This window comes from Acinonyx jubatus, chromosome B1, assembly GCF_027475565.1.
Source record: "Acinonyx jubatus isolate Ajub_Pintada_27869175 chromosome B1, VMU_Ajub_asm_v1.0, whole genome shotgun sequence".
NCBI lineage: Eukaryota > Metazoa > Chordata > Mammalia > Carnivora > Felidae > Acinonyx > Acinonyx jubatus.
The window spans coordinates 114,903,564-114,918,538 of NC_069382.1; the positions used below are offsets into that span (position 1 = coordinate 114,903,564).

At 38.5% G+C, this 14,975-nt stretch overlaps 1 protein-coding gene across 1 annotated transcript in view; it reads right to left on the reverse strand.

The window, feature by feature from the left end:
• Positions 1 to 3,328: 3,328 nt before the first annotated feature.
• TET2 (tet methylcytosine dioxygenase 2) overlaps positions 3,329 to 14,975 on the reverse strand; it is a 134,801-nt gene continuing 123,154 nt past the window's right edge. The window contains exons 9-11 of the mRNA XM_015062617.3: positions 13,155 to 13,292; positions 10,106 to 10,460; positions 3,329 to 8,181 (exon numbers count right to left, since the gene is read on the reverse strand). Of these exons, the coding sequence (XP_014918103.3) occupies positions 6,653 to 8,181; positions 10,106 to 10,460; positions 13,155 to 13,292 (2,022 nt within the window). The 3' untranslated portion in view covers positions 3,329 to 6,652. The remainder of the gene's footprint in view (positions 8,182 to 10,105; positions 10,461 to 13,154; positions 13,293 to 14,975) is intronic.

Sequence of the window (14,975 nt, forward strand, 5' to 3'; positions counted from 1 at the left end):
TTAGGTCTTGAATCCATTTTGAGTTTCTTTTTGTGTATAGTGTATGAAAATAGCCCAGTTTCTTTCTTTCTTTCTTTCTTTCTTTCTTTCTTTCTTTCTTTCTTTCTTTCTTTCTTTTTTTCCTTCTTGTTGTTTTTGTTTTGGCATGTAGCAGTCCAGTTTTCCCAACACCATGTATTGGAGAGTCTGTCTTTTCCTCATTACCCATTCTTGCCTTCTGTATTATAGATTAATTGGCTATATAAGCATGGTTTGTTTCTGGGCTCTCTGTTCTGTTAATCTACATGTTTTTGTTTTTGTACCAATGCCACACTGTTTTGATTACTATAGGTTGGTAGCATAGTTTGAAATCTGGAAGCATGATACCTTCAGCTTTGTTCTTTCCCAAGGTTATGGACTATCTGAAGTTTTGAGTAGTTCTATTCAAATTTTAGGATTATTCTTTCTAGTTCTGATTGCTATTTTGATAGGGAATGAAATCTTGTCATTCACCACAACATGGATGGACCTAGGGGGCATTATGCTAAGTGAAATAAAACAGAAAAATACAAATACTATATGATTTCACTTACATGCGGAATCTAAAAAACAAATCAAATGAACAAACAGAAGTAGACTGATAAGTATACAGAGAACAAACTGGTAGTTGCTAGAGGGGAGGGGGTAGAGGAATGGGTAAAATACGTGAAGGAGATTAAGAAGTGCAAACATCTAGTTATAAAATAAGTCATGGAAATGTAGGGTACAGCATAGGGAACGCAGTGTATGATATTGTAAGAACCTTACATGGTGACAGATGGTGACTACACTTATCATGGTGAGCATTTCACAGTGTATGTAATTGCCACATTGCTATGTTGTACAAATGAACCAATGTAATGTTGTATATTAGCTACACTTCAACAAAAAATGCATCATTGTCACAGTTCTCCTTGAGGACCCAAGTCAGCTCATGTTTCTCCTCTGGTGAGAGCCCTATGATGTCCTGCTATGCAGAGCGCAGGCCGCAGGACAGAGAGTGCTCTTCCTAGGGAGGACCCTCCACCTAACCATGCTCCCACCACACTTTCATACCTCGTTCTAGTCCAACCACAGCCTTTCTGTGCTCAGGAGTTCACTTTCAGGCCTTTAACCTGCTGTTCTCCCTGCTTAATGTATTCTTTCTCAAATAGCCTCATGGCTTGCATTTCACTGCCTTCAGTTCATACCTCACCAGTAAGACTTCCTTGATCAAGCTATAAAAATTCTCCCTCTCTCCATGGAGAGAATTCTCCCTTTCTCCATGCCCTTTCTTTCCTTCCCTCATGACTTTTATCTCCATATTTACTTCATTCTGTGCCTCTCTCCCCCCTGAGCAGAACATAAGACCTGAGAGGATAGGGACTTACTGGTTTGTTCACTCCTGGATGCCTAATTCCCAGAAATGTGCCTGACACCACTGTTCAGAGTGGGAGCTTGAAAATATTTGTGAAAGAATTAATAAATGAATGGTTCCATAAAATCAGGCTGTGGGAAAGGTGATCTCTAAGGTCTCATTCAAATCTGCTTATCCATAATTTTGTACAGTTAAGGAGTATTTCCTCTTTCTCACTAACAACTTGGAAATACATAAAACTACTAAGGTAAAAAATAATAGCTTCTGCTGAACTAATTAACATAATTATAATAGCTGCTTAAAAAAATTCTTTTGATGTGTTTTAAAGAAACTCCTTTATTCCTCCCCCAAACAGCCTTGTGAGATAGGTACTATTATTTTCCTTCTCCAAATGCAGAAATTGAGGAAAAGAAAGCATTAGCCCCTAGCCCAAGGGTCAGCAAGGTGAGCACTAAGATGTGGTCAGTGGACCGAGCCTCCTAGCAAGAAGCAAAGGGGAAGAAGGGAGATGAAAAATTTTGTAAGAACAGCGGTTTATTCTAGTTTGTGCTTAAAACTTTACATTCTCATTAATGCTCACCACATCTCTGTGAGGGATGCACTATTTTATTACTTTTACAGATGAGGCTTGATGGCACACAGCTAGTCAAAATGCAAGGCTGAATCCCAAACCAGGTGCTTTTTACCTTGCTGTTACTTGTGCTTTATTGTATTCCTTGGAGCTAAATCAAGACCTGCCCATGGGGGAAGGGTTAGGGCACCACAGGGGCCTCTCAAGTTTCAAGTAACACCCAGATTTCTCTTAATGTGAAGGTCTATGTAAGGAATAAAAGCCAGGGCTCAGTGAATATGGCCACAGAGTCCCAACTCAGCAATTTAAATGATCTGAATCCATTGTTCTGGGGGTCAGGGAGAAGTAGCATGTCTTCGTGTAACGATTTTCCTCAACACCCAAGTAGAAATCTCATTTCAGTTTGAGTTAAGAATTAAGGACTAAAATGTCAAATTGGGTAGAGAAATTCCTTTTGAAACCATACAAAAGGAAGCCCCCCCAAAGAAAGCACATTCGTCTGGTGTCTACGTCGGGGAAAGAGCTGCTCCTTTCTTGAGTGAATGTTGGACTAGACAAGCACGGATATTTGTGAGAAATTGCCTGGTAAGAGAGAGGGAAATGCAGGCAGGTGGCCTTCAATATATGGGAACAAAAGTATCTTTGTTCTTTGAAACTGAGGAGCACTGGTAACACAAACAATCTCTAATCACAGTTAATTCTCTTTTAAGCATCTGTTGTGAACTCTAGCAACCAGAGAGTGTGCTCTCGGATGGAGGAGGGCAGGGGGAAAGCTCCCCAAGCCCTTACGGTGAGCCCAGTGACCGATGGGTGAGCCAGCCAGCATCTTCAGGCAGCAAGCACTGTCCCCTCACACTGTGGAAAGAAAAGATGTTCCTCCCGCACCGCCCTCCCCCCCAGTCCCCTGCTGGCCTCTCCTCTTCCTAACACTGCCTGCCTTTGGATAGGTGGGAAGAGGACTTTTCCTTGAGAAGAGTGGATGTGAAGAGGAAACTGAGTCTGAGAACAGGGCCAGCCTTAGACCTAAGCCATGTGAGCTTAGCCCCAGGTACCTGCGTTGCTGAGAAGCCCTCACAAGCCACACACGCCGTTTGTGGTCAGCCGAAGGCTGTCCGTTTAAGGTCAGCCGAAGTGCTATTGCTCCAAACCTAACACTGGTTATACACACAAAGTGAGCAAGCTAACCCTGGAAAAAGGTTGAGTATCTAGGCTATTCCACTACAGAAATCATTTGGCTCTAACGATCTAGATATTATTTTAGGTGCCGTTTAACAAATAACCATCTAAGAAGGATCTTTAAAAAGCAATTTCTTTTCATTCCCTTTGCCTCATTGAAGTAGTGTTAGTTTGGGTGGTAAACAGAAACTTCAACAAGACAATAATTAGAGTGCATTAAATAAATATAAATTTTATTAAAAACACTCACATAGCGTTATCAGGAATGATATAATAATAAACGCTTTCAAATAACCTGCATCCATAACATTACAATACTTACAGTATTTATAACCATCCTCAGGTTTTATAGACAAACCAAACATGAAAATGAAATGAAACTAAGTCTTAAAAAAAGCATAGAAAAATGCACACAGAGTTCATTACCTTAGTGTCAAACTGTAAAAGTTTCCTACACAAGTTAACCACTAGCTTTACAAGTGAACTGTACATACACCACTGTGCGTCAGTCAAGATGAAAAGTTCATTCAAGTAAAGTTGACACCACTCAGAAGCATTTTCAAGTATGGCTATATAGTTAACCTGATATTCCTATATAAGCAAATTGGAGATCTGCTTCCATTCATTCTAACTGAGGCAGGTTGGATATTTACAATTATAGATCTGTTATTTACAATATGCCACTCGGTTTCCTCTCCTCCTCCCTCCTTACCTCTCGCCAAACCCCAAGCTACACTTCTTGTTCTCTTGTTGGCCAGCAGTTTGACAAATGACAGTGGATGGTACGGAAACCAAACATTCATATAGGGATGGCTGACTCAAAACCAACAGATGTGCACGTAGTAATCAAATATTTGGGGTTAGATGTATGACATACGCAAAATATTAAAATCGTGTGGTTTGACATATGCAAAGCAAACATTTTTGAAATGTTTATCAATTCGTCACAGCCAAAAATGGGAAATTGTTTTTCATAGACAAAAATCCCGTTATAAAGACTTGACCAGTAAAACTCAAAGGCCTTGTTTGATTATGAATTTATTTGAAATGTTAGTAAACACAAATGTACTTAGACAAAAATGTAATTGATCAATTGCACACCATACCCCTACGTGTTCTGCCTCTGCGGGGGATGTCCGCATGGGCCTGGACTCTATTGACTCCAGGATCGAAACATTTTATCTAGAGTGCTGACTCTAGCCAACAGCCACTTGCCAAACTCCTGCCTTACAAGTTTCCCTTTATCAACTCAGTGCATTCTATTTTCGTGTAATTTTTTTTTTTTCCTGCTTGAGACAGTCAAAAGATTCCCCAAACTTTTAAAATGCTTTTCTTTACAATAAAAAGAGCCAACAGATTTACAAAATTAGTTTTAGTTACATCAGGACATATACAAGTAAAATAGGAGGGATTCAAAATAAAAGGGTTAAATCCCTGAAAAAGAATATATTTATTAACCTACAACAATTTTACATAAACACAGGTGACATGTTGGCATAAGGAGAACATGAGCTGAAATATCCCTGAATTTTTAGAACAAAAAGGATGAAGTTCAAGTTATACTTGCTAAGAAATCAAGTATTGAAAAAAGATATGCTTTTTTAATAATAATAATAAAAAGACTTGGAAAAAAAATGATGGTACATGATGCTATAAGCTTTCATTCTCAGTTCAATATCCTATTGCCAAACTAGTGTTGAGGTATATGACAAGTAGGAACATCACCCAAACCTTTAATGAATTCTTAGCTCACATTATGATATATTTGTAGCAGGCTGAGTAGCACCATCATGATGTGAATTCTGCTTCAAATCCATATATATATATACACATATATATGTATATATTTAATTTTTTTTACAGTACTAAAATACTAAAGCATTGCGTTAAAAAAGTTTTGTTTACAATTTAATTTACTTACTATACATCTCTTTCACTTCTTTATACAAATTAATGATTTATAACCACCACAGCAAACCAGCTGCCTGTTTTTTTTTTCTTTTTAATTAACAGATTCACATGGAACTAACCCTGTTTATTATTCTTATGCAGGCATCAGTCTGCTCAATCTTCCTGGAAAAGAGGACACTTAAGCTAAGAAATGACAACATCACAATGTACAATTACCAACACAAAAGCAGACTGCCATTGGGTTTGCTGAAGAGCACACAGATCCATAAAATAGCATCAGCTTAAGTGAACTAGCTTTGTTAAGTCTGTAGCATGTCATTGTTAACCTGCAGTTAATAGAAAATTCTTAAAACTACATATTTGAGCAATGAACTTGTCATACAATTTTGTATAAAACTGTTTTACAGTATAGCATGTGAGATGAGCACCAGAAAACGTGGACTAAAGTTATTCCCTTGAATCCAGTAAGCCCCATTGTGGATTTAACTGGCTATATTAAAAATGGACACATTGCTCATCAGCAGATGCATGGCTAAAAGCAAAAATAGTTTAAAAGCTTTCCTTATTTCCTTAAAAAGAATCAACTTTGAATTCTAAAATGAAAGTAAACTTTTTTTTTTTTTAAACATCTCAGTACCTTAGCATTGTTCAAGTTGTCAAAGCTTAGGTAGACAAAGTGCTTCTAAAACACCATTTAAAATATTTATACATATACATGTGTGTGCACATATACATATGTGTGTATATATATATGTACATATATACGTTTATTGTCCTACAAGGACTTTACTGGATGAGCAAAATCCAGAAGCCTTTAAATGTCCACATTAAAAAAAAAAAAAAAACAAAAAAAACCCCAAAAAAACCAAAACCTCATGTAAGAGTAGGTAATTATGATAAAAATTTGAATGAAAAGGTACCCCTGTTATTCAAGGGCATTGGAGTACACTGATAGAATCTTGATGATATAAAGGCATTAAATTTTCAAATGTTAAAGACACCATTTTCTTAGCACCATTTCTTAAAACATCCAAACAAATTCAGTGTTTTGCTGTCTATTCATTTATGCTTCCTGTAGCTATTTTGATAAATAAAAGTTAATATTAAGATTACAGTAAAAACTGCATGTTAAAAAGCCATAATTCCAGTATTTCAGTACATTGTATATTCAGCACCAGATGGTATTTTAAAATTCCTGCCACTGTAATACTACAGTACTTGTTTGATTTGTGTTCCATGACTATGCAAACTCGGTATTATTAAAAGTGGTCACAGATGTGTAGAGTTGTAAGGGGGAAAAATCACATTTACATATCCTCTCGTCCAATAATAGAACCAGTGTTTAAAAATGTAAATTGTGGAACACTTTCCTCCCCACCTTCTTTTTGCATAGAATGCTTTGGTCTTTTGCCTAGATGCCATCTGTGACCACTTAGGAGTCGGGGGAAATTAAGTGCTATGGTAAGATGATCTCTTGTTTTGCTGGTGAGCTGAGGTTCTTCCCACCACATTTGTCATGAATCCTGTGTTATTTCCCCACTGCCCACGTCATGAGAACTATACTACGGACAGGTTGGTTGTGGTCTTTTCAAATGAGGTACCCACCACGAGGGGAGACATCATATGTATCTGTTGTAAGGCCCTGTGACCCGAGTGAAGGCATATGGAGATGTAGTTACTGTGGAGTCTGTGGTCACGGACATGGTCCTTTCGGCAAGGGATTTGATGAAGCGCAGGTAAGTGGGCTCGGAAGGTTCATGTGGCTCAGCGGGCTCCCGTTTCACTTTTTTGCCATGGGTTTTCTGAGGCACATAGTCTGGGCCATACTTCTCACACTCTTCCTCTTTCTCTCGGGCTTTTTCAGCCATTTTGGCTTCCCAGAGCGCCAAGCCATGTTTTGGCTCATTCATGCTCTTATGCTGATAAAAGACAAGGGAGATCCTGGTGGGGTGATTCCTATTGGGATTCTTTAAAGGGGTTGTGGCATGAAGCTCGCGCTTGGCACACTCGATGAGAATTGACCCATGAGTTGGAGCCACAGCCACTCCCCCGATGTCAGGATCTAGAAAGCTCTGCTCACTGTCTGACCAGACTTCATCATTGTCCTCGGCGGCAGGGGGCTGCTTTTCCTGACTGCCAGCATCATGTAATTTGTGTAAGCCTTCTTGGACAGGAGCAGTTCTATCATGGTTAAGACCTGGAAGCATCTTAGATAACCCATTAGCTGTGTGGGAAAGCATGTCATTCTCCTTGTTTTGGAGATGCAGGGCATGGAGAGAGCTGTTGAACATGCCTGGAGCTGCCCCGTAGTTATGGATTATGTGAGAAGATGGGTGATGTTCGCCATTCTTATAGTCTATGTTTGGATTGCTCAAATTGGGTGGTAATCTAGAGGCGGCTCCCATGAAGTGGCCATCCATCTCATGAGTGGAGTAAGGAGGAAATGTCCCTACATGGTGTACATTTGTTTTAAGAGTACAACTGCTGAAGGCATCTCCTTGCATATTTTGGTTTCCATAACCTAAGTACTTAGAAGTAAAACTCTGGCTATTTCCAAACCTTGGCTGGTAGAGTGTATGGATGGGTGGTAGACTGAGCTTAGAGAGAGGGTCTTGGTTTGGATACCTATATAGATCCATGGACTGAGACTGAGGAGAATAGGAACCCAGATATGGGGAGCAGCTGTCCACTGATACATTTCCATTACATTGATAGGATGGATATTGGTTACTCTGATTCAAAAGCCCAGGGTAGGGATTCATGGGATTAGAAGAATTCAAATATGAACCTGCAGCTTGGGATGAGGTGGAATAGAGGTTCATAGGGCTGGCACCTCCATAAATCTCTGAAGTGTGTGAAGAGCTCGGATAAGCCTGGATAACTGGATTGGGCCGTCTCATGTACACACTGGTAGATCCAGAGGAAGAGTAAGAGCTGACAGACTCTGATTGAGGGTTATTTGTCATGGGGTTATGCTGGGGCAGTGGTGGCGGTGGCGGCGGCGGCTGCGGCGGCGGCTGCGGCTGCGGCTGCTGCTGCTGCTGCTGCTGCGGGGGCTGCTTCTGTGGCTGTGGAGGTTGCTTCGGCAGTTGCGGGGGTGGGGGCTGCTGGGACTGTTGCATGACTGGTCCTGAAAGTCGCAAAAGTTCTGTGGACAGGATATGAGAGAGCACACAAACGTGTTCGATTATTATTTCACAGAAGCTAGTGAGGATGCTTAGCTGTATGTGAGAACCACCACTAAGATTATGCAATACCCATCAAATAAGGACAAGAGCAAAGTCAGGGCTCTGATCACTGTCTGGCATCATTTTTTTGTCTAAAGCATTAGACAAAATAGATCTCCAGAACAGTACAATTTAGTAAGTGAAGAAAAATGTAACAAACATCCAAAAGATATTTGACTGAGAGCACCATGTTTTCTGGAGGTTCCGTGTATCTGACCATGCCACACCCTACCTGAAGCGCCCTTCTCCCTCCACCCCATCTCCCTGCCCTTCCTTGAGACAGGTATCCCTTCCTCAAGGAAGCCTTGTATGACCTCATCTGCTAGTGCATGTACAATACCCACTGAAAACATAAGTCAGAGCAATGTTTTGTAATCTACTGTAATTGATCATTTTTAGCCCTCTCCTCCTCCTAGCACAAAGCAGTTCCTTGAAGGAAGGGACCATGTCCCTTTTACTTTATTCCTCCAATGCCTGGGGCATGCAGTAACAATTTGTTAAATAGTTGGAAGTTGCATAAAATTTGTTATTGAAGATTCATCAATGCTACGAGAAAAGGAATGACATTCACTTAAACACCCAAAGCATATCTTCTATAATTGGCAAACCCTACTTACACAGTTGTCAATAAAACTTTAAAGAAATTTTCAGCTTTGTAAATAAAATTTTCATACTTCTATTTTATGACCTCACTTAAAAATCTACATATGAGAAGTGAACAAATAAATGGAGCTGTAAGGGCAGTCTTGAGAATTGAAATGATTATTACAGAAATCAGTTAGAAAAGACGGGAGGAAAAGTTCTACCCCAATGATATGATGATACGTTATGGTTAACTTACAGGAGAGATTAATGAGTGAATAGGACTTACTGCTCTTAGTGTAAGTCAACCAACATATATTTATTAAGCATCTTTAGCACATTATTCTAAATTACTTAGTTTCTTTAAGTTTTGAAATGAATTAGTAGGGAACTTTGACTTTGTGAAGCAAACATGGTTGGCTCTCAGCAAACTGGTAGGCTAAACTTAAAAGATAAACATTCTTCTTTTGTTAACGGTCAGGTTAACCATCTGTGAAATGAGACGTGGACATTACATTTATGGCTTTTTATAGCAAATAACTGAAGATATAACCAAGGGGCTTTGAAAAGAAAATATCAACTTAGTACTGATAAATAATGCTCTATTGCTACTGCTAGAGATGTGATCTGTTTGCATAGGTAAAAGCTTTTATAAGATAACTACGTGTGGATACTCCTCCTTAACTCAGACTTAATATGGCTATCCCTCCCTGATAAATCCTATTTCCAAACTTCTTATTTCAACAAATAGTACTGTCTTAGTTATCTAGGCTTAAAATGTTGACATCAATCTTAAATTTTTCTTCTTCTTCATTCTAATGTTTTGTCACCAATGTATTGATAATCATTTTGGAAGCATTCGCTACCATCATTTTTGCTAAATCTTCATTGCTATCATCCAGACTCAAGCTTTTATTACTTTACTCTTGGTTTATTGCATCTGTCTCCAAACTCATAGCTTCTCTGCTTCTAATTTGGCCTCCCTGTCACTGCTAGATTAACATGAATTTCACCATGTTACCTACCTGTCATATAAAACTTTGCCATTTATTATAGAATAAAATCCAGACTTTTCCATCAAGCTGGGGTTGAGGGTGCAGTATCTCATTACCATGTCCAAGAGCAAAACCTGGCCCTTGGGACTTCAGAGACAATTCTAGTACAAAACTGATACCATGATCAAATATAATCATCCAAAATTAACTCTTCATTTTTAACCTAAGTTTCATATAACATATCTACAATGCTTCATATTACATTTACCTGCCAACTGTTTAGCCTGGCTTGCGTTTTCAGTCTGTTTTGTACGAGATGAAGCTGACTTTTCCTTTTCGTTCTTATTTGTGCTGTTCTCCAGAGAGGAAAGCTTTTCAGCTGCAGCTTTCTTGGCTTCTAGTTTCCTCTGTCGGCATGTCTTGACAGGCTCTGCTAACATCCTGACTTTCCGCCGAAAAGAACTCAGCACCTGAATGGCACCACTTTGTTTTTTCTCCTCCTGAGCTTCTACACTCCCAAACTCATCCACATCAGAGACTTTGTAGAGAGGCAGAACATGGAGCTGCTCGTCCTCAGGTTTCCCTCCAATTTCTCGATTGTCTTCTCTAGTGAGGGTGCATACCTGGTAGGGAGATAACACAGTACTGCCTCAGTTTCAGTCTAAAAGAAACTGTGTGTGTGTGTGTGTGTGTGTGTGTGTGTGTGTGTGTGTGTGTGTGTATGGTACTGCCTCAGTTTCAGTCTAAAAGAAACTGTGTGTGTATGTGGTACTGCCTCAGTTTCAGTCTAAAAGAAACTGTGTGTGTGTGTGTGTGTGTGTGTGTGTGTGTGTGTGGTACTGCCTCAGTTTCAGTCTAAAAGAAACTGTGTGTGTGTGGGGGGGGGTACTGCCTCAGTTTCAGTCTAAAAGAAACTGTGTGTGTGTGTGTGTGTGTCTGTCTGTCTCCCTCCCTCTCAGCATTTAGATTTGTGGTGGTGGTCTACTGGGCCAGGTCAGTGACATGCATATTACCAAAAAACCACATCTGTCTGTTATTAAGGGTGATTGCATCAAAATGGTAGAGGGAGATAGACAAGTTCATGTTGACTTTTTTTTTTCCTTTCCTTTTGTGTTTGGGTGGGGAGGGGGGCGGTCTATCATGGACCTGTGGTGACTTTGTTCTTCACATACATTTCTTACTCTAAGGGAAGAAGCAACACTCCCACAAAACAGAAGCAATCTCCCACTTTTCACCCTTCAAAAATAGATGTGAAGCCTCTTCAAAAAGAGGCCAAAAGTTATACCAAATGATTTCCTCTGTTTTTGCTAATATCACATTCACCTAATCTCATACTTTGTACACAATGAAATTTTGCATCTATCCTCACACTTGACTTCAAACTCTCCTTCACTGTGCTTAAGACATTTTCACAAGAGACCAAAGAGAAATATAAATATGTGAAATGGAAGATTTGGTTGATATAGGTAATGTGTAACTTAACACTGCTTCTACCTTCTTGTCTCCCCTGTACTTGTTAAACCTAACTTACTGTTTCTCTTATTTCTTTTGTAGGATATCACAACATACAAGGGTCTATTCCAAGAAAGGGTGGAAAAAAACTACTTCTCTTGCTTTGGTAATTTAATGATACTTTTCCTCTTTTGTTAGCCACAGTCATATTGGTTTTGATGAAAGATTATCTGTTGGTTTTAAAATACCAGATTTTAGTATTTAGTGTTTTTGACTAATGCAGAAAAAAATGTGAACATGATTATTTAACATCTGAGGCAATATAAAATCACTAGAAGATACTCTTGAAAGGAATGTGATCATAACAGACTTACCTTGATAGAGAAGTTTAATATGAGGTGGCACTAAAATGAGTTTTCACTTCCTATACATCAAAGTCTTCCAAATCCATGTCTCTGATCACTTACTACCTTTTCCCACATGTTATTAGTTCTTACCTAGTGCTGCTTTCCTTTGCACCTGATGGAAACTGTGACCTATCAGAGGCAAATTCCCCTTAAGGCAAAGCCTTTTTCTCATCCCTGCCTACTCTTCATTCCCTTGCTAGAGTGAAACATGGTTATCTTTAGGATCTACCGTAGCATTTTTTTTTCCTTCCAGAATCTAGCCTAGCCTCCTAATAGTGAGCATGTGTTCAATACACAATTAGTGAAGATTTTAGATTTTTTATTATTAAAAAAAAATTCTGACTTCTGTTTTAGACTATTAATCTGATACTTTTTCTGCTTTTCAACAAAAACTTCATACCAGGTTCTGTGAATTACTTCCACCATTGCTTGCCACCTGAATTCTTCTCTACCCTAGACTACAATTTTAGTTTCTGTATTCTATTTTTTTAATGTTTATTTATTTTTGAGAGAGAGAGAGAGAGAGAGAGAGAGAGAGAGAGAGAAGGAGAGAGAGAGAAGGGGAGAGAGAGAGAGAGAGAGAGAGAGAGAGAGAATCCCAAGCAGGCTCTTCTATGCTGTCAGCACAGAGACTGACATGGGGCTCCAACTCACGAACTGTGAGATCATGACTGAACCAAAATCAAGAGTCAGACATTTAACCAACTGAGCCCCCCAGGTGCCCCATGTATTCTATTTTTCATTTTAAGTCTCACTGGTCATCTTCCTCAACTACACATATATCCATATATCTACACATATATCACTAGGTAGATTACTTTATAGTTTCTTCACTTGAATTTTTCATTCCTTATTTTCACCCTGGTTTATGCCTCAACATGCAAGGCCACACTGTGGACTCTGTCAGTATGGAACCCTGTTCTACCCTAAGACCATGTCCATTTTCTCCATTTAGCATAACCTCTGATTATACGGCCTGATCCAGTCCATCTACTGTAATATGTAGTAATAATGGGCTCTTTTGTACTTTGAATCTTCTATAGTGTTGCTGTGCCATGGATGATGCATTTTTCATTTGTACTTCTTTCTGCAAGGTAGATTGGTGCCTTGGCTTATATATGGCTTTTTCACTTTACTGATTATAACCTACCAGATGCCTGACATTGAATTTTGAAGGAACTTTTGGCAGCTAATGGTAGTTGGCAATACAATCACTGGTTTAGTTCTGTACCAAGCGTTTCCATGATTTTCATGTGCTTATCAACTGTTTTCCACTCATGTGACACCCTGTTATAAGAGTACTAGATATGTCAAACGAGGGCACCTTTGCAACAGCAATTCATTCATGAAAACACTTGTGCAATGACATCTGCAGAGAACATATTACTCTAATCACAGGATAACTTCCAGCCTTCCACTCTTCAACAGGCTGTGCTAACTGTTCTGTGCCCCACTTACCAATGTACTGCCATTCTGCATGTTGTGTAAGTCTCTATGGGCATGAGCACAGAAGTCCAAACATGCAGTGACCCCTGAGAATGGACGGCCTTCCTTCAGACCCAGTCGGCATTCTGGTGCTCTGTGTTCATATTCAATCTGAAAAACAGAAGCATGTGTGTGAATGGGGAACTACTTAGGCATTTGAAATTCTTAGGCATACATTTGAGAAAAAAGTATAAGACCTGTGCACTGAGCAGATCAGAAAGATTTTTTAGTATTTAGGTTATTCAGAATTAAAAAAAAAAAGTTCTACATGTTATACTCAGAAATACAATGGAATGACAGAAAACAGACCAAACGTTTTGACATGGTAAAGTTTTTATTTTACAGTGTTGAAGTATAACTGACATACATTAAACAGTATAGATTTAAAGTGTACTATTTGATTAGTTTTGACATGAGTATATGTGAAACCATTGCCACAATCAAAATAATGTACCTATCCGTTACTCCCAAAAGTTTCTTCCTTCCCCTTTTAATTCATGTCTCTTCCTTTGTTCCCAGGAAACTACTGATCTGCTTTCTGTAACTACAGATTAGTTTACATTTTCTAGAATTTTATATAAATGGATCTGTTTTGAGTTAATTTTTATATATGGCATAAGATTAAGAGTCAAGGTTAGTTTTCTTCCATATGGCTATCCAACTGTTCAAACACTACTGCAAAAAAAATTATCCTTTGCCACTAAATTGTCTTTTTTTGAAAATCAACTGATTGTACATGCTGGACTTATTTCTGGACTTTCTATTCTGATTGTTTGGTATATAATAGTGTAGTGGGTATGTATGTGTATATATGCCGACATCACTGTCTTGATTACTAGTAAATATAGATTTTTAGTGAATCTTGAAATCATGGATTATAACTCTCCAAATTCTGATCTTCTTTTTGAAAATTGTTTGCCTATTCCAGATCCTTTGCATTTGTCTTTCTATATATTTACAAACACCCTGTCAATTCCTTCAAAACACTTGGTAACATTTTGATAGGTCATATACTAAGTCCATTGAATGACTTGGGGAAAACTGACATCTTAAAAATATTAGTCCTGTGATCCATAAACATAGTAGACCTTTCCATTTGGGGTCTTTTATAATTTCTCTCAGCAATGTATTATAGTTTTCAGTGCACGGGTCTTACATGTTTTGTCAAATGACAAATTCTTATGTCTAAGAATTTCATATTTTTGATGTTATTTAATTGCTATTGGTTTTGACTGCAATTTTTAGTTATTACTAGTATATAGAAATACAGTTGATTTATTTTTGCAACTTTGCTGAACAATTTATTAGAAGTTTTTGGGTCTTTGGAACTTTTTATGTAGACAAGTGTCTACATTATAAGGACAATTTTATTTCTATTCAATCTGTACACTCCTTATTTCTTTTTCTTGCCTATTTCCCTAAAACTTCCAGTTAGATATTAAATAAAAGTGGTAAAAATGGATGTCCTTGTCTTGTTTCTAATCTTAGGGGTAAAGCTTTCAGTCTTTCACTATTAAATATGAAGTTAGCTTTAGGTTTTTCAATTATGCACCTTATGAGGCTGAGAAAGTTCCCTTCTATGGATATTAAGTATTGCTAAGTGCTTTTTCCTCTATTGAGATAATCATATTTACCCCATTATGTTGGCTAATGTGGTGAATCACACTGATTAAAAAATTTTTAATGTTTACTTTTGAGAGAGACAGAGACAGAGTGGGGGAGGGGCAGAGAGAGAATGGGAGACACAGAATCTGAAGCAGGCTCCAGGCTCTGAGTTGTCAGCATGGAGTCTGA